The following is a 26,425-nucleotide window of genomic DNA, read 5'->3' on the forward strand; positions in this document are numbered from 1 at the left end:
GGTTTACCTATCTCCACACCTTGCTGTGAGCATCCTGAGGCAGGGACTGAACCGCTCACCTTGGTATACCGGGTGTTGGCAAACGGCAGACTCCACGTTGTTGAATGAAAAACTGAATAAAAATGACATCCTAATATTCTTCCTGGCATGTGCTTTTTGTGTGTGCATTTCAAATCTCCAAAGAACTAACTATAAGTATAGTACCAGTATTTATTTATATAACCCTTTTAAGAAGTGGGAAACAAATACTGTGGCCACAGAGCTATAGCCTAAGAAAAAAACTATTACCACTATTAAGATTAATAGCTAATACTTATCAAGGACCTACTAAGTACCAGACACTAGCCTGAGCACTTTTCACGTATTAACTCATTTAAATCCTCACAACAATCCTTTCAGGTACATACTATTATTATATCACCATTACACAGATGAAGAAAATGAAACACTACTACAAGCTTTAAAAAAAAAAAACTGCATGTTTTTCATTTTCTAGATCAATGTACCCTTATGGGATACGTATCAAAACTACCTGGAAAACTAAATGAAATTTTCAATTCCAAAAAAATGACAAAATTGCCCTTCTCAATACCATGACACAATAAAAAAACACTAGTGAGGGGACTTCCCTGGTGGTCCAGTGGTTAAGACTCCACACTCCCAATGCAGGGGGTCCGGGTTCGGTCCCCGGTCAGGGAACTAGATCCCGCATGCTGCAACTAAGACCCAGAGCAGCCAAATAAATAAATTTAAAAAACAAACAAACAAAAAACAGTAGTGAGTTTCTGTTAAAATGCTATATCTAAATTTGGTCCTCACACTTGAAAAAACAAAGTGGAGAAACTAAAGAAAGCCCAAATCATACGGATGGAAGGCAGGTCCGGTAAGACAAAAGAATATTTGCTTAACCCGAAAAAGAAAATGTTAAGAAATGGATTAATAGTCTCCAAAATTCAAATGGCCAAATACATCCAAAAAAAGATGCTTAGCTTTACTTAAAAAAAAAAAATTAAAACAATGTGATACTTTTCTGATAGTGCTTGATGCTGGCAAGAATGTGAAGGGGCACTCTCCATACACAACTGATAAGAGTTAATTAGCACAACGGATGCAGAAAGCAATCTGGCAAAATGTATCAAAGTTTTACACACGCATACCTCCTGACCCTACTATTCCACTTCTAGAAATTAATTCTAGAGAAATAATCAGATAAGAAAGCAAAGAGGTGGGTACAAAAACATTATTTTTTAGCATTATTTATAATAGGTAAAAACAGCAAACATCTTAAGTGCCCATTTATAGGGTATTTAGCCAGATAACTTTCTGGGCAGCTGTTGAAAAGGGTAAGTATAAACAGAATTTGGTTTGAATACACTAAACCATAAATACTTTGGGGGATAACTGAAGTAATCTGAGTATGGAGTGGACATATTACTTAGGACTGTTAGGAAGTAGTGATTTGGTTAGGGGAGATGACAGGGTTACACAGGAAACAGTCTTACTTTTTAGAGCTATTGATAGAAGTATTTAGAGGCAAAATGACATGATGATGAGTGCTTTAAAATACTTCAGGAAAAAGAAAATGAAAACAAAGATAGCATAGTATTTTTTTTAAAGAAAGAACAGTTAAGACATTTATTAACATGGGAAGATGGTTCTAGTTCAACGTATCCTTATGATCGCATTTATGGTTTAAAAAAAGGTTCAATTGACATAAATACCTAGAAGAATATACACCAAACTGCTAGAGAGAGTTCCCTCTGAAGAGCACTATTAATAGAAAGGAAAAAGAGGACTTTCACAACCCATGTTACGTATTTCAGGATTAGGTCAGGGGGAGGGGGATAATTAGTACTGTTTGAAAAAGAATTTTTTTTTACTACAAACTTCACTTTAATAATTTTTTTAAAAAGCTGATTAAGATTAAATAAATATATTCAAGAATACAGAGAGGTCTTCTGAGGTAGATATAACTCTTCCTGTCAACAGAATAATCAAACAAAAAGACAGATTAAAATAAAAGCAGGAGAAATTAGAAGTGGCCATACATTTGATTGAAAAGGAGATCACCCGTCCCTAGAACTAATTTAAAATTTTCCCTGTATGACTCACAAAAGAAATACAAAAGACCAATAAATGTAAGGAAAAAATGCTTACCCTCGTTAAACACTGGGAAACGTAAATTTTTAAAAAATGCAAATTAAAAGAAGCAGAAACCATTTTCCACCTACCAAAGTGACAAAGATGAAACAAAATTATAATATCCAGGGTTGACAAGGATAAGGGAGACTGACATTCATATAAAGAAGATGAGAATGTAAACTGATCCAGCTTTTCTGGAGGGCGAATTGGCCATACAGATCAAATGCCTTAAAATTGTGTATATCCTTAGAACACGTACTAATTCCACACCTAGAAATTTATTTTATGAAACAAAATAATCACAGATGTGAGTAAAGATTTACTAACAATAATGTTTATTGCATTATTTATAAAAATGAAAAACTGGAAACAATCCAAATGTCCAACAATAAAGAACTAGTTAAACTACCCATATGATGGAAAGTCTCTGCTGCCATTAAAAATAATGCTGTAGAACAATATTTAATGACATGGAAAAATATTCATGATCTCTGTTAAGTAGAAAAAAGCAGATTGCAAAACAGAATATAGAATATGGTTCCATTTTTGTTCTAACTACACACCCACAGGGGGAGAGGAAACCAGAAAATATTTATACCATATACCAAAATATTAAAAATACATAACTCCAGCTGCTGAGATTGAGGAAGATTATTTCCTTACTTTCCCTTGGCCATTTTCTAAATTTTATATAATGAATATGTAGCACATTTCTAATAAGAAAAACACATTTTTATCTTTTTCTTTATCACTTAAAAAAAGTCTTGCCTGCCTATAGGGGAGGGACTAGATCATCTGATCCCCCAAGGACCCTTCTAGCTCTCTTATTGAAAAAGCAGTACGCAGGAATGATCTTTAGAAAAACTGAAGGATACATTTACGACTCACACTCTAAGTCTTCTGTTTTACAACAAATTCATCTCCATATCTCTCCTGCCTTCATTCCTTTAAGCTTTGGCATTTATTCCATTTCTTTATTCCCTCATACTTTCTTTAAAGAGAAGATTAAAAAAAAAAAAAAAAACACAGATTAGAGTAGTTCAGACTATGTGCATAGTGATGGCCTAGAGCAGTGGTTCTGAAGCAAAGCAGACGTCATACTGGCCTTGCCTCTAACTGTGTGGCCTTAACCAGGTTACTTAGCCTAAGACTTGATGTCCTCTTCTGTACAACATAGTTATCAGCCAGCCCCTATTTCACAGGCTGCCATGAGAACTAAATGAGACATTCGTAAAAACTTAATACAGTGCATGGGGAGTAGTGCCAACTAACAAATGGGAGCTATTTTTGTTATTTTTAGAGGATAGTGGCATCCTGCATTGTACTTGCTCAATAAAATACCAAGATAGAAGTAAATTAACCATCCCGATTCTCAAAAGGTCACTTCTGATTTCTTTTCCCTCATGTCCTTCTACCGCATGAGCCTTACTGAGGACACGGGAAATGCTTTCTAATCACTCGAGTTAGCACGTTTGTCTCTGCCCTCTTCCAAAGCCCCACCACTGCTGACATTCACGTAGCATAGATTATGCGCCATCTTAAGGATGAAAGAATCTTTAAGATTATCTGAACAGCCCCTCTACCTATAAAAATTTTCCTTGCATGAAACCGTATGAATAGCTAGTAAAAACTCTTCTCAAAATAGTAGCATTTTGGACTTATCGAGAAGCAAATTTATTCAACTGCCTCAAGAAAAATAGAATCTGGGAGATTTGAGACTAAACACTAAGCGAAACAATCAATACTACATGAGAGCAAATGAAAAATGACCGAAGAACTCAAACGAAAGTCAAGTGTAGTCCAAGCATAACAAACTTTCAAAGCAAGTAATATGGGCAAACTTATTTGGGGACAGGTAATAAATATAATAATTATAATAATCAAGAGAGAATTATGTCTTAAAGGTATCATGACATACTGACTTTCCCTAAGATAATTGATAACTAATATAATAATAGCCTTTGCTTTTTTTCCCCACACCTCCCAATCTCCTCTCCTTGTCAAACTTCCATTAAAGCTTAATGGAAAAATATATACAGTGGAAGAAAATATATATTAAATATATTAAAATATCTGGAAGAATACACCTCCATTGTTTTCTATGAGAAGGAGGTATGGGGATTTGGGAAAGTGGAAGAACTTTCACTTTTTCTTTTACATACATCTCTACTGTTTATGTATTTTTTTTTACAGTGAAGATTTTATACATACCTTTATATATAAAGATATATGTAAAGATTTTACATATATATTGTAATGGAAGAGTATAAGGACAAATTAAATTAAGTCCCATAAAAGCCCTAGCAAGTTTCATAAATATCAGGGGAAAAAACGTCTCCACTCTTTCGAAAAATGCTTTGCAGCTTCTCATGGTATTTTTAAAGATGGACTAGCTACTGTTGGGAAAATACATTATGAGTAGGTAAGCATTAGCCATGGTTGAAACTGGAAAGCAGGAACCTGCTAAACCAGTGATCTGATTTCACATTTCCAACTGCTTTTATACCATCTAACATATCAAGATGGAGACCACCTCCGGCTTTGACCAAGGCATCCAAAAGAAATGGTAACAGAACCCAAACACTTTGGAAAGTGATTTCATGAGAAAGAAACTCAAAAAAGGAATATTATGAAACAGCATACTTGACATAAGCATAGGGGTATGTTCTTCTAAATGTCTGGGGTTATTCGGATTATGAAAGGCAACCTCATTTATCAGTACAACTATTATTACCAAGAGGGAAAAAAAATCTGCAAATTCAGAGTAAACAGAATTATGCCTCCTACATTTAGCCAAGTGAAACAACCAACAAAAATCAAACACATAAATTCTCTATGTGTTTCAGAGGTTTTTTTCCCTTTAAACAAAGGATTTACTTTCTGCTCTTCCTGTGGCCCCCTACATTTGGATCCCTTGTTCCTACTTTGGTACAATGTATCCCTAAGTAGTTTCAATGAGTTGTGAATTAATTGTCATTCACAAGCCAAAAAAAAGAAGAAGAAAGAAAAAGCAGGATTAACTGCAATTGCCACTACAACTGAGAAACTTGCATCTTGCACTCTTACCATGTAAATAAGGCACAGATCCTGCAGGAACATGCCAAACACCAAGATTCTTAATTAATGAAGCTCTTTAATGTGCAAATCAGGAACAAATTGCAAGTTCTGACTTGCATTGATTATGAAAACATTAATTGAATGAGCAAGACCCTAAAAAAAAGACACAATCCTAAATCTTTGAAGAGACCAAAAGAATACAAAGCTCTGGAAACCAGACAAGTCTGACCAATGTGTAAAATGCAAACCTAAAACTGAGGCCTGCTCACTAGTACACAATGAATTTAAAAACAAGAAACAAAAACCTCAACAGTTTAATCAGAAAGCAATCACCATAAAAGCATCTATTCCACCAACATCTAGCATTAAGAAGAAAAATGACTGTTCACTCCAGAAGCTCACAGACACTGCTTTAAGGAAAAAAACTCACTTTATATATATACACACTTATATGTATATAGGTATAACAAAACAATGCTGTCTCTTTAAAAAGAAATTCATCCTATATAAATTATAGCCATAAACTTTTCCTGCAGTGCAGTCTAATTAATTCTTGTTCTATACACAAAGGGAAATGCTGGGTGACAAATGGGTGTGAAGCCAGAAAGCTGCCAGGTCTGCAAAACATTTTCTACTTCAATTTATAAGCAATTTTGCAGTAAATCATCAACCAGAACCTGGAATCTCAGGAATCTCTGAGTGTCCAAACCACATTATATCACTTATCAAAGAGAGAAGGAAAAGGAGTTTAAAGACATCTCATTTTTCAGTTCTAACCCACATCAAAATCTAGAAGCTCTGCATAATCTATTATTCTCTTCTGGGTAAGGTTTTAGTACCAGAGATATATTTTTCAAGCAAAAATGACACTACAGGTTGATGTAGCCCATTCCTCCATCCCTAGAAGTACTGTATCATGTACCCATTACCATAAGAAATATTCCCAGAGTTATGTGGGAATAACCACACAACTATTTACACCCCTCCCTCAATCTAAGCAAAATGTTCACAATCAAGCCAAGCGGAAGGGTTCAGAGGCAATCCAGGGGACAAAGTTTAGGCCCAAAACACTCCAAGGAAATGAGGCTACCGAAGAGGAAAATAGAAACTTACAGGAAACAAAGAAGAAAGCAGGGCTGCCCCTTTGTAGTCAAACCCTTCCCCCACCCCTAACCTCTGCCAGCCACTGATCTATTCTCTGTCCCTTTAGTTTTACTTTTTCCAAAATGTCATATAAATGGAATGTTAAAGTATATGTATAACATTTTGAGACTGGCGTCTTTCACTAGCATAATACCTTTGAGATTCATCAGTGATTCTGCGTTTATCAATATTTTGCTCCTTTTTATTGCTGAGTAATGTACCACAATTTATCTGTTTGTCTACTGAAGGACATTTGAGCTGTTTCCAGTTTTTGGTGATTATGATTAATGCTGCTATAAACACACACATACAAGTCTTTGTGTGGACGTATGTTTTCATTTCTCTAGGGAAAATATCTAAAAGTAGGACTGCTGGATCATCTCGTAAATATACGTTTAACTTTATAAAAAACTGCTAAGCTTTCTTCCAAAGTGGCTATACCATTTTGCATTCCCACCAGCAATGCATGGAAGTTCCAGTTGCTCTGCGCCCTTGCTGACACTTGATGTTGTCAGGTGTTTGTTTTTAGTCATTCTAATAGGTATATAGGGGCATCTCCTTGTGGTTTTAATTTGCATTTCCATCAACACTAATGATTATAAACATCTTTTCATGTGCTTATTTGTCATCATATATCTTCCTTGGTAAAGTTTCTGTTCAAGTATTTTGCCCTTTTTTTTTAAAGGGTATTTTTTATTGTTGGGTTTTGAGAGTTCTTCATATATCCTGGACACAAATCCTTTGTCAGATGAGTGATTTGCAAATATTTTCTTTCAGTCTGTAGCTTTCTTTTCATTCTGTTAAGGCATCTTTCACAGAGCAAAAGATTTACTTCTGATTTAGTCCAATCATCAGTTTGTTCTTTTAAGGATTATGCTTTTGATGATCTAAGAACTCTCTCTAACCAAAGGTCATGAAGATTTTTCTCCCATGTGTTCTTCAAAACACTTTATAGTTTTATGCTTAACATTCAAGTTGATGAACTATTTTGTGTTAACTTTTGTATGAAGTATGAGCTGTAGGTTGAAGTTCACTTTTTTTGCAAATGAATGTACTATTGTACTAGCACCATTTGTTGAAAAGACTATCTTTTCTCCACTACCTCTGCACCTTTGTGAAAAGCCAATTGCCTATATTTGTGAGAATCTATTTCTGAACTCTCTATTTTATTCCACTGGCTAAAATAAATTTAAAAGGAATAAACCCACAAAGGAAGGACAAAGTACAAGCATACCTTGTTTCACTGCACTTCGCAGATACTGTGTGTTTTACAAATTGAAGGTTTCTGGCAACCCTCTATTGAGCGAGTCTATAGGCACCATTTCCCAACGCATTTGCTCACTTCGTGTCTCTGTGTCACAGTTTGGTTAGTCTCACAATATTTCAAGCGTTTCCATTATTATCATATCTGTTTCGGTGATCTGTGATCAGTGATGTTTGATATTACAGTTGTGACTGTCTCAGGGTGCCACAAACCATGCCCATATAAGACGGTGAACTCAACTGATTGTTGAAATGACAACAAAGGATTTAGAACATTACATGAACTTAGCTGATAAAGCAGTGGGAGGGTTTGAGAGGACTGACTCCAGTTTTGAAAGAGGTTCTACTGTGAGTAAAACGCTATCAAACAGCATCGCCTGCGACAGAGAAATCATTCGTGAAAGGAAGAGTCAATCACTGCGGCAAACTTCATTGTTGTCTTATTTTAAGAAATTGCCACGCCCCACCCCCTGCCTTCAGCAAACACCCCCCCACCCCCACCCCCCCCACCCCCCACCCCCCGCCACCTCCCCGCAATCAGTCAGCAGCCATCAACATCAAGGCAAGACCCTCCACCGGCCAAAAGATTACAACTCACTGAAGGCTCAGATGACAGCATTTTGTAGCACTAAAGCATTTTTTAATTAAGGTATGCAGATTTTTTTTTAGACATAATGCTATTGCTATTATACACTTAATAGTATAGTGTAGCCATAACTTTTATACGCACTGGGAAACCAAAACAGTCATGTGACTCACTTTATTAAGATATTCGCTTTATTGCAGTGGTTTGGAAATGAACCTGCAATATCTCCGAGGTATACCTGGATAAGAGAGATGACAGCAACTAAGTTTTGTAAGCTAAAAAGCCAATGACTACACGGTTATTAGAATGTCTGAAATTAAAAAGACTGACCATGCCAACTGTTAATAAGGATGTGAAGCAAGTGGAACTTTTATACACTGCTGGTAGGATTGTAAAATGGTATAACCACTTTAGAAAACAGCTTGGCAGTTTCTATGAAAATTAAACATATTTACCACGTGACCCAGCCATTCCGTTCTTAGTTCTCCAGGAGGCATGGAAGTATACGTCCACACAAAAACATGCACACAAATGTTCATGGCAGCTTTATCCATAACAGCTAAAAACCAGAAACAAAACAAAGCAAATGTGCTATATCCATATAATGGACTACTACTCAGCAATGAACTGCTGATATAGGCAAAAACATGGCTGAGTCTCAAAATAATTACACTGAGTGAAAGACAGACAAAAAAGAGTACAAACTGCATGATTCCATTTATATAAAACTCTAGCAAATGCAAACGAATCTACAGTGACAGAGAGTAGATTAGTGGTTGCCGAGGAATGGGGAGGGACAGAAAGAAAGGTTACAAAGAGGCTGAGGAACTTCTGGGGATGAGGAATACGCTCATCGTCTTGACTGTGGTGATGGCTTCGTGGTGCACACAGAGGTCAGATTGTACAGAGGCTGCTGACAGGTGAAGCAAGACGAGGACTGAGAACTGACCATTTAACTCAGCAACGTGGTGGCCATCTGTGACCCTGAGGAGCAGTTTTGGTGGAACAGGAGGGATACAGGCTTGACTGGAACGCGTGCATGAGAGAACAAGAGAAAAGGATTCAAGACAGTGAGTACAGACAACTCTTCCCAGGGATGCTGTTTACAGGGTTAGGGTTACAGGCATGGGACCTATATGCAGTTTACTGTATGTCAATTAGAGCTCAGTAAACCAGTTTTTTTTTTTAAAGCAGATGGACAAATAACTGACTTAGCAAACCTGAGCTAGTTGACCTTGGTGCTGGCAGTGAAGAAAAAGAAGCAATCCCCTCACGGTCCAGAAGATTCAAGAACTAGCAGTGCCGGGCACCTCTAGGAGAGTAGAGGAAGGTAGGGTTACAAACAGTCAACACACCTCTTTACTCAGGCAGACGTTTAGAGGTTTATCCCTTGAAGAGAGTTAAACATAGGGTCTCTGGACAGGGGGACACCAGACACAGTTGAGGCAAGGGCATAGTTCTCAAAACGGGGAATAAGCAGAAGTTCACAGATTGAATGCTGAGACCCCCAGCCTACCCGCCTCCTACAATGCTGGCAGCCAGGCAGGAGATTAGAAGTTCTCTAGCAACTAAGATCCCATAAAGAGCAAAGATCTAAAAATACTGACACGGGGGTTTCCCCACATGGCCCAGATAGATCACTTTACAATGGAAACCACAGACAAAGAGCCTCATCCAAACATACAAAGCTACTAATCAGCTTTTGAGTAACCCACTCTTGAAAGTCAACAGCGGACAAAAGATCACCAAATATTTGAAGAAAACATCTAACGTATTATACCCAGGTGAAAACAAAAGAAAAGAAAGCATCTTGGAGTAAACAGACTACTCAGGAAGAACTCTTAAGACTATACATACATATATACACCAGGTATATCCCCAGAGAAATACAATGTATGACAAGAAATAAAAATACTCAACAGATGAGAAAATAAAGCTGAGGAAATGTCTTAGGAAGTGCGGGGGGGAGAGAAAAGAAAAAAAAGACAGAGAGAAAGAACTGGAAAACTGAAGAGAAAAAAAAAAGAAGAAAATCAGAGGAAAAGTCTAACACCAAATGATAGGCCTTGCAGAAAAAGAAGAGAAAACAGAGGGAAGAAAAATCACTAACAAAATAATTTCAAGAAAATTTCCGAGGACTGAAAGATACGAGTCTCCAGCCTGAAAAGGCCTGCAGGCACTCTGCACAATGATGAAACACATCCACACCACGGTGCAGCATCATGAAATTCCAGAATTCTTTGGACAAAGAATTCAAAATAGGGAGGAAAAAACAGTAAGATCAGGGATCAGAATGGCTTCTGACTCACCAACAGCAACTTCGGAAGGTGAAAGGCAAGGGAATATTCTATAGACTTCTATACACAGTTGGCAAACCAATCAATTGTGATGATAGAGTAAAGGTACTTTCAGACAATCAAGGTCTAAAAAAGTTTCCCTCTCGTGCATCCTTCCTCAGCAAGCTATTAGAGGGTGTGCTTCACCAAAATAAGGGAATAAGCCAAGAAAGATCCTGACAAGGAGATTCACACAAGTGGGAAGTGAAGGTAATCCCTAGGATGGTGGTGCAGGGAGATCCCAGCATGACAGCCGGGCACCGGAGAAGGGTAACAGTCCAGATTAGAGCAGGTCAAAAGGTTCTGGGAGATGGGGCTTCCCTGGTGGCGCAGTGGTTAAGAATCCGCCTGCCAATGCAGGAGACACAGGTTCGAGCCCTGGTCCAGGAAGAGCCCACATGCCACGGAGCAACTAAGCCCGTGCACCACAACTACTGAAGCCTGTGCTCTAGAGCCCACGAGCCACAACTACTGAGCCCGTGTGCCACAACTACTGAAGCCCGCGCGCCTAGAGCCCGTGCTCCGCAACAAGAGAAGCCACCGCAATGAGAAGCCCGTGCACCGCAACGAAGAGTAGCCCCCGCTCGCCGCAACTAGAGAAAACCCACACGCAGCAACGAAGACCCAACGCAGCCATAAATAAATAAATACAATTTTTTAAAAAAAAGGTTCTGGGAGAGACTTCTTTAGGAAGGTAAGCTGGCGGAAGAGCTGATGCAACTGATTATCTTGAGGGGAGATTTAGACAACTAGAGAAAAGTTCAGGCTTGAATTACAGCATAGAAAACAAAATAAACAAAAAAGTAACAGTTATTAACTCTAGAAAACAAAATGATGTGTGGGAAAGGAAAAGTAATCACGGCATATATACTACACGCTCAGCTGTGAACAGTGTTTACACAGACATAATAATGTAAACACTGACTACTGATCTAACCAAATTACAATATAACCAGGAAGGGACAGAAAGTGTGCATGAGTGTAGTAGGAACAAGGGCTAAATCCTCATTTTCATAATGAGGAGTCAATAAATAATGCCTAAAACTGAAAAATCTAGTAGAAATGAAACATGTCAATTAGAGATATGGAGATAAATTCATGAATTCAAAAAATAATAATAATAATTTAAAATATGATTGTTGCTTTAGGAGAGTGGGTTATGTATGGCAAGGTAGTGGAGTGTACAGTCAGCAGACACTAGTTTTCATAACAAGCTCTGTAGAATTATTTGACTCTTTAAATTGTATACATGTTTAACTTGGATAAAAATGTAAAAGAGGGCTTCCCTGGTGGCGCAGTGGTTGAGAATCTGCCTGCTAATGCAGGGGACACGGGTTCGAGCCCTGGTCTGGGAAGATCCCACATGCCACGGAGCAGCTGGGCCCGTGAGCCACAACTACTGAGCCTGCGCGTCTGGAGCCTGTGCCCCGCAACGGGAGGGGCCGCAATAGTGAAAGGCCCGCGCACCGCGATGAAGAGCAGTCCCCGCACCGCGATGAAGAGTGGCCCCCACTTGCCGCAACTAGAGAAAGCCCTCGCACGAACCGAAGACCCAACACAGCCAAAAATAAATAAATAAATAAATAAAGTAGCTATAAAATTAAAAAAAAAAAAAAAAGAAAAAAAAATGTAAAAGAGAGGAAAAAAGTCCAGAGTAAACAGAAAAGCTGGTGGAGATAGGGATACTTCTAAGAACTAAAGTGAATATAAAACAAAAGCAAAAGAACTTTAAATGTACATAATATACTCTAAGCATATTAATTATATAGAAAAGGAACACTCAGAAAACAAAAGATCTTTTAGAGATTAAAAACATGATTGCAAAAAAAAAAAAGAACTAGGAAATCAAACTCAAAATTTTTCTGAACACAGACACAGAAAATCACAGAAAGATGGAACATGTCAGAGAAAAAACAACACTAATCCAGTTTAATACCTAAAAGAGAGCAGAGATGATGGAGGGAAGGAAATTAGCAAAGAAATATTAGAAGAGATTTTCCCAAAACTGAAAGACCACACAGTCTTCAGATTAAAAGGGCCCAGTAAGTACTCAACACAATGAATAATAAAGGACCCATACCTAGACATAGCTTCGGGCAATTTCAGAAAACCAAGAATAAACAGAAGATCCCAAACATTTCCAGAGAACAAAAACAAGTCACTTACAAAGGAATGAGACTCAAACCAGCAACCACCTTCTCTTGGACAACATCTGGATGACAGAAGACAATAGCGCACGTGGAAGGCTGAATAATGGTCCCCAAAGACGTCCACATGCCATTCTAATCCCCAGAACCTGTGAATACGTTACTTTACGAGGCAAAAGGACTTGGCAGGTGTGATTAAGTTAAGGATCTGCGATGGGGAGAGGAGCCTGAGTTAGCCAGGTGGGCCCAATGTAAACAGGAAGTCCTTATGAGAGAGGCGATAGGGTCAGAGTCAGAAAAGGAACACTTGGTGTGATGGGATTGCTGGTTTTGAAGATGGAAAAGAGCCATGAGCCAAGGAATGCAGGCAGCCTCGAGAAGCTGGAAAAAGCAAGGAAACAGATGCTCCCCCAGAGTCTCTGGAAGGAGCACAGCCCTGCTGACACCTGGGTTTTAGGATTTTCTAGCCTCCAGAACTGTGAGACAATAAAGTTCTGCTGTTTTAAGCCACCAAGTTTGTGGTAATTTGTTGTAGTAACAATAGGAAACTGGGACTTCCCTGGAGGTCCAGTGGGTAAGACTCCAAAGCTCCCAATGCAGGGGACCCGAGTTCAATCCCTGGTTGGGGAACTAGATCCCGCATGCATGCCGCAACTAACAGTTCGCATGCCACAACTAAAGATCCCGCATGCTGCAACTAAGACCCAGTGCAGCCAAAATAAATAAATAATTAATTAAATATTAAAAACAAAAAACAATAGGAAACTAATACAGGGCAGTACCTTCAAGTTCTGAGCAAAGGTAATTTTCAACCCAGAAATTTATACCCAATCCATGAAGAATATATTGATATCAATGACAAATGAGGCAGAGCATTTTTAAATCTGCAAAAAATCAGATCATTTACTCCCCATCCATGTTTGGCACCAAATTGACAAACTGAGATACAGGAAGAGCCAGAACACAGCTCCACCCTAGAAGAGCAAGGAAAGGAAGTCCCAGGAGGACCCGGTGCGCTAGACCCAGAGAACAACCCACTCAAACTGGGAGAATGTAAGAGGAGAGACCGCGTGATTTAAAGTTTGGGGAAAGAAGGATTGAGATGATAAAACTGAGCCATCAGGGGAAAAGAAGAAAATCTAGAGACCTAGGAAAAAAATGACATAATAGATAAACAGTCCAAATGTGAATCAAAAAACAAAAACAACAAAAGAAAAAGAAAAAAAGAAACACAAAAAAATAAAAAGAAGAAAAAAACAAATGTGAAGCAAACTAAAATACAGCATGATTTTAAGCAACTGATGGAGGTTTATAAAAAATCTACTTGAACTAGGAACTAGGAACTTGTACTGAACTGGGAACATACTCCTACAGACAGGCCTCTGAACACACAGGAAAGAAAAAGTAATTTTCCAGTCCCTCCCTGCCCTGGTATTATACCCTTATTTACATGATAATAACACACTGTAAATGCAGTTGACTGGTTTTCAACTCCCAGAGTCAACATATGGATAGAGCACGGGAATCTTGGTTGCAGTTGCAGGGCAGAATGTAAAAATGTAGTGGAAGAAGAATGGAATGACTACCTCATACCTTTTCCTCCAGATTTCTACCACCTTCCTTCCTTACTCCTTATTCGTAATTTATGACCTTGGTTTCTAGTTCAAAGAAAATAGAACGATCAAAAGAGAACTTTCAGAGACTCCTACCTATCTGTGTCTACTCATATACTGTCTTCCCACCTGTCACTATGATTAAACTGTCCCCACTATCGAAGGCCACCGTTCTCGAGCCCTAGTCCCATCTCACATACCTCCTCAAGGACATTGCTACAGATATCCCCCCACATCATCATCAATTTCCCCTCTGCTGCATCACTCTTATCAACATACAAACATGCTGTGATTGCTCCCATCTCAAAAACAAAACACTTCTCTCGACTCCACATCCTTCTCCATCTAACCTCCCATTTCTCTGCTTCCCTCTAAAGTGACATTCCTACAAAGAGCTGTCTATACTCACTATCTCAGATCCCTTTTTCCCGTCCTCTCACAAACCCATCCCAGTCAAGCCTGCATCCCTCCCACCCCACCAAAACTGCTCTTCAAGGTAGAGGATGGCCACCATGTTGCTAAATGAAATGGTCACTGCTCAGTCTTCGTCTTCACCTGTGAGTAGCATTCTCATCTTTCATACCAGAGGATAAAGAAATCAAGAAATAGAGATCTAAACAAATTATTTAAAATTATAAAAGGAAAACGAAATAAAATGAGACTGAAGGTAAGGCAAAGGACTGTTGTCTTCCTGAATGCTTCTGTACTATTTATCATATTCATGTATAATTTTAATAAAGTGATTTAAGAATAAGTGTTAAGACACAAATAACAATAATAGAGTAGCATCTTTTTGCAGTGGTCAGGTTCTAAAGTCTGAGCATAAAGCAAAAATCAAGTTCTCACAAAACTGCTTTAAAAATCCCAAAAATTGCCCAGAAAGTACAGCACCACAGTCTCTGTGCAAGTTCAACATGGTCAGTTTCTCCCCTCAAACACTACAGCCGCTTCGTCGATTAAACACAAGATGATTACATTTGGGGACCGTGCTGGACAAAGACTGCAGGCTGTAACTGTAACCACTAGATTCGCAGTCTGTCTGACGAGGTGCTCACCGGAGACGTACCCGGAACAAAGAAGAACTACGGCAGCCACAGACTCCACCTGCCACCCATGCTTACTCCAGGGCATGAGGACACTGAGAAAGATGGCAGGCAGAATCACTGGCACTACTTAAGCTGTTTCTCTCTCCCTCTTTTTCTTTTGGCCAGGCATATATGGTTAAAGGTGAGTTCATAAAATGTCCATATAAAGAGACTCCAACATACACTGATGTGTATGACTTCACTGTGAATCCAGCGGATAGGGCAATCCTACTACATATGTTACTACTACTACGACGACGATGACAACTACTACTTACTACTAGTACTACCTACTACTACTACTGCCTACTACTAGTACTACTACAAGTCCGGGTTGCTTCCTTATTTAACTCATCACAATTAAAGAGTGTTTCAGGCCTGAAGACAACCTTAATTCCCAAGAAACCCAAAACAATAAAACAGATGTTCTGACGAGATTGGCTGCAGTAGTTTTCAAGCTTCCACAGCTCCGTGAGCCATCTAGGGCTCATCTTTTCAGGGTGGGTGAAAGAATCTGACACTCTCCTCCTGGGTCCCCCACTCGGTTGCTTTGGAAAAGCACTTGCTCTGTTGACACCACTTTACTTTCTACATAGTATAAATGCCTAATTAACCACGTTGGACAAATTAGGTAGTAGCTCAATAGGGACCAAAAGTCTTCCTACATAGAACTCATTCTCTAAGAAATAGACCAAACATAGCACAGATTTCAAAGCTAAGTCAAGAGGTATTATGTAAATATCAAACAGAAAGTTATCAAGAAATGATTGCCTTCATTTCTCACCTACAGTTTAGGAAAAATAAGAGGATCAGTAATACTCTGCGGTGGCACGAGTCCAGGAAAACAACTGTTACAGATGAGAATTAAATGGTTATAATTCTTCTAAGGGCCAACTTGGCAGTATCTTCCAAAAGCCTTAAAAAAGAAACAAAAGTACAATCCCTTTGTCCCAGCAATCGAATTTCCAGGAATGTAGACCTATGCTGTCCAATTCAGTATCCACTAGTCACATGTGGCTACTGAGGACTCGAAATGTGGTTAGCCCAAATCGAGATGAACTGTAAATGTAGAATACACTCTGGATTTCAAAGACTTGACATGAAAAAATATACATAAGACATCTCATTAGTATTTAAATATTGACTATATGTTAAACTTATATTTGTTATATACTACATTAAGTAAAATATGTTACAAAAATTAATTTTACCTGTTTCTTTTTACAATTTTCTAAAAATTTGATTACTAGGAAATTTAAAATTCGTATGTGACTTGAACTATATTTATATTGGACAGTGCTACTTTTAGGCAAAATGCTCGAATATGTATGTACAAGAGTGTTTATCAAAGCATGCTTTATAAAAGTGAAAGGCTGAAATAAACCTGAGTATCCATCAATACAGATTGGCTAAATAAACTGCAGTAAATCAATAAAATGGAATATTCTGTAGCCACTGAAAATGCTGATGTACATCTAAATATACTGACATGAAATATGTTAAGAAGAAAAAAATAAGCTTACAAAATAGTACATATTTGTAAGATTCCATGTTTGTTTAAAAAAGTGTGTGTGTGTATGTATGTGTAAACACAGAAAAAGGTCTGAAAGGATATTCATCAAAATGACAACTGTTGGTTACCTCTGGGTAGTAAGACTACAGGTAATCCTTATTTTCTTCTTTATGCTCTTATGTATTTTCTGAATTTCTGAAGTAGGCATGACATGATTTTATAATTAGAACAGTAAAGCTATTTTAAAAAATAATAGCCATCAGCTGAAACAAAAAGATCAATCTTCCTCACACCATCTTGGCTAGATGAAGTCTACAGTAATAAGAGTCCTTAATCCTACACAATGCTACACTTGTAGAAGCTTGCAAGTGCCTTCGTCCCAAGCAATACTTAAACCTATCCCAAGTAATTACGAATATTTCAGGGTTCTACAAATCATTTGTGAGAACTCTGTCATGAACCCACAAAGCGTTAATCGAGAGAACACTGAAATAGATGTTCATGGATTTGTCACCTAAGGCAGCTAAGTAATTAACAAAGGGGAATTTTGCTGACAATATTGGTTGCCTATGGGATAGGGGACTGGGTGGCAGGGGCACGGGGTGGGAAGGAGGATTTTCTCTACAGAGTCATTAGCATCTTTTGAATTTTGAGCCATGTGAATACACTGCCTACTTAAAAATAAATAAAATTTAAAAAACAAAACAGAAACATTATCTATCAAGATTCCGATTGCCATGACTTACTCAAAATTTTACAAGTTGTTCTTTAAGGTGTCTATCAGTGCTGTGGTCAAATTGGCATTAAAATTTTTAGTCTATTCAAGTCACAATAGTTGAGGGGCTGGGGGAAGGGCCACAGAGGGATGAGAGGGTGAACTCGAACTAGAAATGGGAAGATGGGGGCGGGGGGGTGGGGCGCAAGCAAAACGTAACTTCTTAATAGTGGAATTTGTGTTTATATTCTTAAGCAAGTAAAAAATCTCAACACTTCCTCTATATTTATATTACATTATACTGTGTTCTTGGGGAGTTTTTGCTTATAGGAAATATCAAAATGTCAACCATTGTTTCTATTAAAGGTCTTTAATGATATTGCATTTTAGACCTATAATGAAACATGGTGCTCACTGCAATCTGTACTGCATCTCATTAAATACATTAATAACATGCATTTCACTAAAAGGTCAACTTATTATGGCTGAAGTTTGGCTTTCCTTTAATCATTTCATTTAAAGTTATAGAGCAAACTCTGAAAAGACAATAGAGAGCGCCTGTTACAGGAATGCTCCCTCCATTCCCCCTCCATTCAAACCAGTTATGCTTATTAAGAAATCACTGTTAAGTGTTTTTGTGTGGGATGATATTGTGATTTTTTTTTTAAATGCTTTTCTCTTAGAGATTCATGCTGATTTACTGATAAAATGATAGGATGTCTGGTGTTTGCTTCAAAATAAAGCAGAAGTAGGGGGTGAGTCAGTATAAGTAGATGAAATAAGATACGCCGTGACTTGATAAGTGTTTAGCTGGTAAAGGTATATGGGTTCACTATACAATTCTCTCTACTTTTATATAGGTTTGATATATTCCATAATGAAAAGTTTTAAACAACTCATGCTGAGGTTTCCTTAAATAACATGCCTTTTTCCTTATACATTGCTGCTACCAACATAAAAGAACCGCCTCCTAATGCTATAGAAGTTTTTAAAAGGAAATCAGAGAGGAAAAAGCTAACCTCTTTAGAGGAATGGTTTTGTGCATGGAAAATCCCTTAATTTTGCTAAGGTTACTTCATGACTTACCACTTATGCAACTACTAAAATATCAAAAAATGCCTCTGAAATTATTTCACATCGAGAGGTATAATCACCAACATGTAATATCAGGGTGATTTGGGGACTAAGTGTGTTGGGGAAGAAAGGAGATATTTGTTTAGTTTCTGAAAAGTAGAGCTTAAGGTGCTTAGGGTACAAAGGCATGCTGCTCGGGACTTGACTGTGGCTGAAATACAGCTGGAAGTCTGCTCTGTTCTAGAGGCTACTGTTAGGACTATGAGAGTAAATGACAGAGCCAAGGAGAGAATATGCCAAGAAAACACAGCCTGAGAACAGGATCTTAAATGCAGTGAAACAGACACTGAGAGGATAAAAGAGGAGTTAGAAAAGCAGGAGAACCCACACATCACATGCAGTAGCGCCAAAACCTAAGGGCAAAATTTCAAGGAAAGGTTGAAAGCTTCAGGGAGGCAGCAGCTGCGTCTGGCAATAAGGAAACCTCTGATCACCTTCTCACAGTCATAGAGGCCAAAGCTGAATCGTTAAGTATTACAGTAGAATATAACACTACTGGGCTTCCCTGGTGGCGCAGTGGTTGAGAATCCGCCTGCCAATGCAGGGGACACGGGTGCGAGCCCTGGTCCGGGAAGATCCCACATGCCGCGGAGCAACTAAGCCCGTGCGCCACAACTACTGAGCCTGCGCTCTAGAGCCCGCGAGCCACAACTACTGAGCCCATGTGCCACAACTACTGAAGCCCACATGCCACAACTACTGAAGCCCACAAGCCACAACTACTGAGCCTGTGTGCCACAACTACTGAAGCCCACATGCCTAGAGCCCGTGCTCCGCAACGAGAAGCCGGCGCACCACAACGAAGAGTAGCCCCCGCTCAACGCAACTAGAGGAAGCCCGCGCACAGCAATGAAGACTCAATGCAGCCAAAAGTAAACAAATAAATTTATTTAAAAATAACAATAATAATAATAAAAGAATATAACACTACCCATTTTCCAGAACAAATGGTTAATTTAAATTATATAGGGAATTTGAACACTAACAAAAAGTCAAAAAACACTGGAGACAGTGGGGACGATGGTTAGTTACAGTGAGGACCGTCATTCACAGGGCTGAACACTGCCAAATGCCTCCTTCCGCAGAAGAAGAGAATGCATGTACTTAACATTTGTGGTGTGCAGTGTGCCAGACACTGTGCTAATGCTTTATATTGATTACGTCCTTTAATCTTCACAATCATATTATCCCCATCTTACTGTGAAGTTAAGTAACTTGCTCCAGGTCACTCAGCTAATCCACTGCTGAGATGGAATCTAAACCCAGGCAGTCTGATCTTACTGTAAGACCAACCAAACTGAAAAGAGATTTAATTAAAGAAAGTAAGTTCCAGTGTTTGTTTTGGGGTCAGTACAAATTCAGCCTATGTTCCACACCAGCTGTATAACATAGTATAAATTGTTCATCCACAGTAACGTAACCAAGAAGTTTTTCTTAAACTCTGTTCACCAAGATAGGGAAATACACAACGTATTATATCATATTGTCATAAAGGTAGAAACAAGAATTAGCTACCCTTCAGATGCACAGAAATTCTGGTAACCAGAAAACGCTCCTAGATAACTAGTAAGGACCTACTGTATAGCACAGGGAACTCTACTCAATACTCAATTCCACAATGGCCTATTTGGGAAAAGAATCTAAAAAAGAGTGGATATATGTATAACTGATTCACTTTGCTGTACACCTGAAACTAACACAACATTGTATATGAACTATATTCCAACAAAAATTTCAAAAAAAAGAAAACTCTCCACCCTCCCACCTTAGAATATGTGACACCAAATAAACATTCCTTTCTTCTCCCTCTTCCGCTGCAACCCATCTAGTCGGATTAGGAGACATCTGTCAGATTAACTGGAATTCATCAACGAGGCAAAGAGGCAATTGGTTAAGTACAAAAAGAGACAGATTAAAGAGATCGGGGAATTCCCTGGCGGTCCAGTGGTTAAGGCACAGCGCTCCCAATGCAGGGGATTTGGGTTCGATCCCCGGTGGGGGAACTAAGATCCCACATGCCACATGGCACGGTCAAAAAATAAAAAAATAAAATAAAATAAATTTTTTTAAAGTGTTTAAAAAGATCAGAACTGTTGCAAAATAAAAGTTAAATAACATTAAAACGGCTAAAAAAACTGAACTGTATCCAAGAGTAAAAATGCATCCCTTATATCGAGCACTGACTAACCCTTAAAATATCTACATTTTGAGATGAATCCCCAAAAAAGCAGGGGCAGGGTTGGCTCAAGCAAGAAGAGTAATGAGTAACAAAATGGAAAAGGCCTTATTGTGAAACATTTAAGACATTTAATCTAGAGTAGTCTAGGTCTCATTCCAAAGGCATACTGGAAATCAGGGCACTAGGGCATTAAAAATAGCAGAGAAGTGCTCCAAAAATCTCAAAAATGCTGAAAACCATCAAGCTATCATTTATTTGAGGGAGGAAGCGGGGAAGAGCTGGAGGAGGGGCTACAAAAGACCCACCCTCACAGTATCTGCAGGGTTCCTGACTTCAAGTGTGTCAAGACACACAATCTAAAGACTGGCCCTTGGGAAGTAATTCCTAATTAAACCAAGCAGTCCCCGCCAAGAAAGGTTCACACAATTCCTTACCCTAGAAATCCTACCCATTTATCTTAAACGGTTTAAGGTGATTCTACCAAGAGGCAGACGCCAAATCAGACTGATGTCCTCCTCAGGCCCCTTCTCAGGCTAACTCCACGATATTATAAAAACAAGTTTGAGGGCTTCCCTGGTGGCGCAGTGGTTAAGAATCCGCCTGCCAATGCAGGGGACATGGGTTCGAGCCCTGGTCCGGGAAGATCCCACATGTCGCGGAGCGACTAGGCCTGTGCACCACGACTACTGAGTCTGCGCTCTAGAGCCCGCAACCCACAACTACTGAGCCCGCGTGCCACAACTACTGAAGCCCGTGCGCCTAGAGCCCGTGCTCCGCAAGGAGAGAAGCCACCACAATGAGAAACCTGTTCACCGTAACCAAGAGTAGCCCCCACTCGCCACAACTGAGAAAGCCCCTGCGCAGCAAAGAAGAACCAACGCAGACAAAAATAAATAAATAAAATAAATTAAAAAAAAAAAAAAAAGTTTGAAAGAGCAAATGACAACACTAAGTCTCGGCATGCAAATAAGGGATGGAGAGTCCAGCCTCCGTGCGCTCACCCCTCATCTCTCTCCTCGGCCCCAGTCCTCTGGTGCCACTGGGCACCCAGGAGGCAGCGTGGTGCAGAAGGCAGCCCCTAGATCGTAAGGCAGAAAAGCTGGAGGCGGCTGTCTCTGCCGTGCATGATCGAGCTCTGCAACTTTGGGCAACTCATTCTCTTTGGGCTTTGGCTCTCTCCTCTGTAAAATGAGGGGGTTGGGAGCCAAATAACTGCTAAATTCCTTTGCTCTTCTAAAATTCTTGGACTTTACAGTCCAGCAATTCTCTTTCACAACTTTTTCCTCCCTCTGCGGTCACCATCCTTCATCACCCTCCGTAACCCAAAGGGAGACAGGAGTAAGGTCATCTCAGCATGTTGTTCTAGAAACCACCCAACAAAGAAAGGCATCCTTTAAGCACGTGATATACAAGTTAAACGAACTGAGGTTAGTCATTCACTGTCTCCCTTTCGTTCTGTGCCAGTGGTTTTTCCCTGAGCACTAAAGTAGTAGCTCAGAAAGCCAAGAGGAGGGGAAGGGGAAAGTGAGAGCAGGGCTGGAATAAAGAGGAAAAGACATGACTCAAGCATCCAACCTGTTTCGATCAAAGTTGCCTTCATTTGATAAGAGAATTATACTGCTATTTTTTTTTAAGTTGAAAATCACTATTTTATACCATATTATGACTAAAGCCAAGTCTTTTCAACTCTGTGGTGCTGTGAACACAATCCCAGTATATCCCAATGATCCCCAGTGGTTCTAAGCATCCCAATACGGGATAAGTATCCTTACTGTTTTTTAAGGCGCTGGCAAATTCTGGGCCACCTTTGTCCTTGAAAATAGGGAAAACATCTGGTTGAGGAAGCTGATTGGTGGTCAGCAGAGCTTTTTGTAGCTTTATCCTTCCTTCCAAGAGCTGGTCCCACAGTGCTGAGAAAGAAAAAAGAATTCCATTCTTCAGTTAATAAAATCTTCCTGCGGCAGGGAGAGGGGGAGGGAATGGAAATCAAAGCAGTCCCTAAGCAGCATGGCTTTATCAGCTTCAAGCCATGGAAACTATTTATTACAGGAAAGAAATCCAGTGTCTGGACGCAAACTGACTTGCTACATGAGAGAGAGAATGCTACGGCCCAACGAGAGGAGACGACGCTCTTCTCTTCAACCTTCCACAGCTGCCAGAAGTACTAGAGCAGAACCAGCAAAGCAGCTGAGTGAAGCAACAGCAGGCCAAGCGCAGGGGAACGGCACTTTGGGCCTCTAGGTAAGTGGGGCACGTCACCAACTAACTGGAAGGACACAGGAGAGAGCAAACAGCCACAAACAAACAAAAAGGAGATCAAATGTGGACACTCAAAACAAGCAAACAGCAAGCCGTGTACAAACCTATCTGGTTCTTCACAGCTTGGCCTTTCTCCACTTCCTCGGAAACTCTGACCTCAGAGAAGGTCATCACCACCCCGTCGTCCTCACTGGTCCTGTCTTCAGCCTTGTCTTCCTCACTCTCACCTTCGAAGTCTTCCTCACCATCCCCTTCTTCCATACCACTCTCCCGCTCTTCGTCTTCCTCCTCCTCCTCACTGCTACCGAGGCCATCCATTCCCTCGGTAAATTTTTCAAAGTCACTGATGCTCTGGACACTGAAGCCCGACGCCTTCCTGGAGTGGCCTCTGCTCCTCTTTTTCCAGGCCAGGCTACTGTCACCATCACCACACTCCTGTTCCTCAGCACTCATGGCGTCCTCCCCCGATTCCTCCAGGCCCAGACCCTCTGAATCTCCATCTCCAGACCCTTCCTCATCAGATATTTCTTTATCTGAACAAGGGAGGGAAGAAGGAAAAAAAAAAAAAAGTTACCTTAAAACAAATACTAGGCCATATCTTTCATCTTAACTAAAGGATCATGACACGTATCCAAAAAAAAAAGTATTACTGTATTCAATGCAACTCAACAAATATTTATTACACATCTACTATCTCTAAAATGTTAAGTGAGAAACAAAAATGAATAAAACATGGGTCCTATGGGATTTCCCTGGCGGTCCAGTGGTTAAGACTCCACGCTTCCAATGGAGGGGGCTCAGGTTCGATCCCTGGTTGGGGAACTAAGATCCTGCATGCCACACGGCACGGCCAAAAAAAAATAAACAAACAAACAAAAAAACAAAAAACATGGGTCCTATCCTACTGAAAGGCTCTAGTGGGAAAGACAGACCCATAAAAACTATAATACAGAGAAGAATTAAAAGCACTTTGACAAAGTTTTGGTAATCAAGAGGAGGAAGAGATTTTAACTGTGGAGCAAGTGAATTTAAGCAAGGTTATAAGGAAAAGGCAGCCTTTGATCTGGACCTTGAAAAATGGTCAGATTTCATCTGGTGTGAGGGAATACTGGTTTTCCCAAACCTGCATCTGAAAAAATAGAGTTTATCACTAACTGTCCCAAATGCACAATCTCTATCACCCTAGTGATGCTTATTAAACACTTATTAAGCACCTATTATGAACCAGCCATGGAATAAAACTAGAGACTGACAAACAGAATGTAATATCTGTGGGGACGGGTTCACAGTCTGCTAGGAGTGGTAGATATGCATAACCAATAACTACATTACAATATCATTAGTACAGTGTATAGAGAAGGGTGAGAGATGGCTTCCTGTGAAGGACACATTATAGTTTTACTTATTAAGCATAAGTAACAGGTCATCAGACAGAGAAGAGGGAAGGAAAGGAAAAGCAGCAAATGCAAAGGTCCAGCACACAAAAGTGCACTGGGGTACAGAATGCTGGGATATGAGCCCAGAGAGTTGCTCAGGGACCAAATCAGGAGGGGTCTTGTCTTCCAAGGGAAGGAGTCTGAACTTGATCCTTCAGTAAATGGAATATTAGTTATGGCTCCTGATTTTACTTATGCTTGCGGTATCCTGATACTTACAGGTCTTTAATGATTATCCAATCTCTTCCATGGTAGAACACAGGAAGCATAATCATACAGGGACCTGTTACCAACAACTTTCTTCATAAAATAAAGATTTTTATGAAAACATGATGCCTTAAGTACTTCTTTAAGTAACAATATATAAACTCAAGACAGAGAAGGCTGTCAAAAACACATATATACAGAAACTAAGTGCCAAATAGTAAAGAGAAATAATCCTTTAAGTTCTTTAAATGTATGCCATTTCTCAAATAAGAAATATTCACAGAGTAGTAGTTTAAAGTATAGATCTTAGAGTCAGACTGCCTTATTTGAGTTCCAGCCTGCACTTACTAGATATATGACCTTGAGCAAGTTACTTAACCAATGTGCCCCTCAATTTCCTTATCTGTAAAATGGGGATAAACAGTACCAACCTCACAGGGCTGTTGGGAGGATTAAATGAGATAATACATGTAATGATACGGTGGTAACATTTTCTGAGGACTTACTATGTACCAGGCTTTTAGAATTTAAAGGACTTACCACAGTGCCTGACACATGGTGAGAGCTCAATAAATATTATATTGGTCCCAGGACTGGTCAGTTTATCATTCTCTAAGCAAAGAATACGAAATGAGCTTATCATCTGGGATCCCCAAGGACTGTACCAGGGACTAAATCATGGATATCACAGCATGAGTGATTGTTTCTTTTATATGATCTGTGGATTCTCAACATGGTCCCTCTGACCTCTCTAAAGGAAAACAAACAGCATCCACTCAATAATCACCATATCCCGCCCCCTTCTTCCACTCTGTGAAACTCACAGTCTTTAAAACTATAAGCTCACATCCTCCTAATTGTTGCAGGGAACAGGGAAGGATTATGAAATTTTTACAGTGGCAAAAAATGAGTGTCACAAATTAATATTATCCAGTGACTCGATGCAAGACTTGACAAACCAAAGGAAAAGGGCCAAAATCCATGAGCAGCATGCCCATCAGACACAATGCTTTTTCAACACATAGCCCTCTCCGAAATCCAAATATGCAAGGCCTTTTCTCTCACTCCATTTTAGGGTGAGCCATTAGTGCAAACATTAGGAGTATAGCAACTTAATAGCTCCAGACTTCAGACTCCTTACAAAGTGAAATTCAGTACTTCAAAGGGCCCTTTCTAATGCCAAATCAGTGGTCTCTCCTAAGACAGTAAGTGGGGCATCCGGACTAGTTCTGCAGAGAGCATCAAAAAAAAAAAAAAAAATTTAACCCCAAAAAAATCAGGAAAGAAAGAGTACCATGGAAATACGTCTACTCACCAGATGAACCTGGCAGAGTCTGCTCCCAATGGTCTTCCTTCCAAGCTCTTCTAGAGGTGGTCTTGCCAGAATACCTCTTGTCTGTGTCCAAGAGGGAGGCTGATGCCAGCTTTCTAATGCTACCCACCGCCAGGAAATCACCTTCCCCATCTTCCCCTTCATCAAACCTGTCAATCACTCTGGCAGCAGTGGCTGTCGGGGGAGGGGGAAAAGTAATGAGAATCTCCTGGTTAGAACAAACTTTAATGGCAACCCTGTTCAGCCCTCTAAATTCACGCTTGAACGTCCTCTACAA

General features: G+C 39.6%; 1 protein-coding gene across 2 annotated transcripts in view; it reads right to left on the reverse strand.

Annotated features, from left to right (window-relative positions):
* AATF (apoptosis antagonizing transcription factor) overlaps window positions 1–26,425 on the reverse strand; it is a 104,793-nt gene that overhangs the window by 77,218 nt on the left and 1,150 nt on the right. For both annotated transcript variants that reach the window (XM_057535466.1, XM_057535467.1), the window contains exons 2-4: window positions 26,131–26,322; window positions 23,277–23,705; window positions 22,686–22,823 (exon numbers count right to left, since the gene is read on the reverse strand). In XM_057535466.1, the coding sequence (XP_057391449.1) occupies window positions 22,686–22,823; window positions 23,277–23,705; window positions 26,131–26,322 (759 nt within the window). The remainder of the gene's footprint in view (window positions 1–22,685; window positions 22,824–23,276; window positions 23,706–26,130; window positions 26,323–26,425) is intronic.

The sequence above is a fragment of the Balaenoptera acutorostrata genome, chromosome 20 (genome assembly GCF_949987535.1).
Source record: "Balaenoptera acutorostrata chromosome 20, mBalAcu1.1, whole genome shotgun sequence".
NCBI lineage: Eukaryota > Metazoa > Chordata > Mammalia > Artiodactyla > Balaenopteridae > Balaenoptera > Balaenoptera acutorostrata.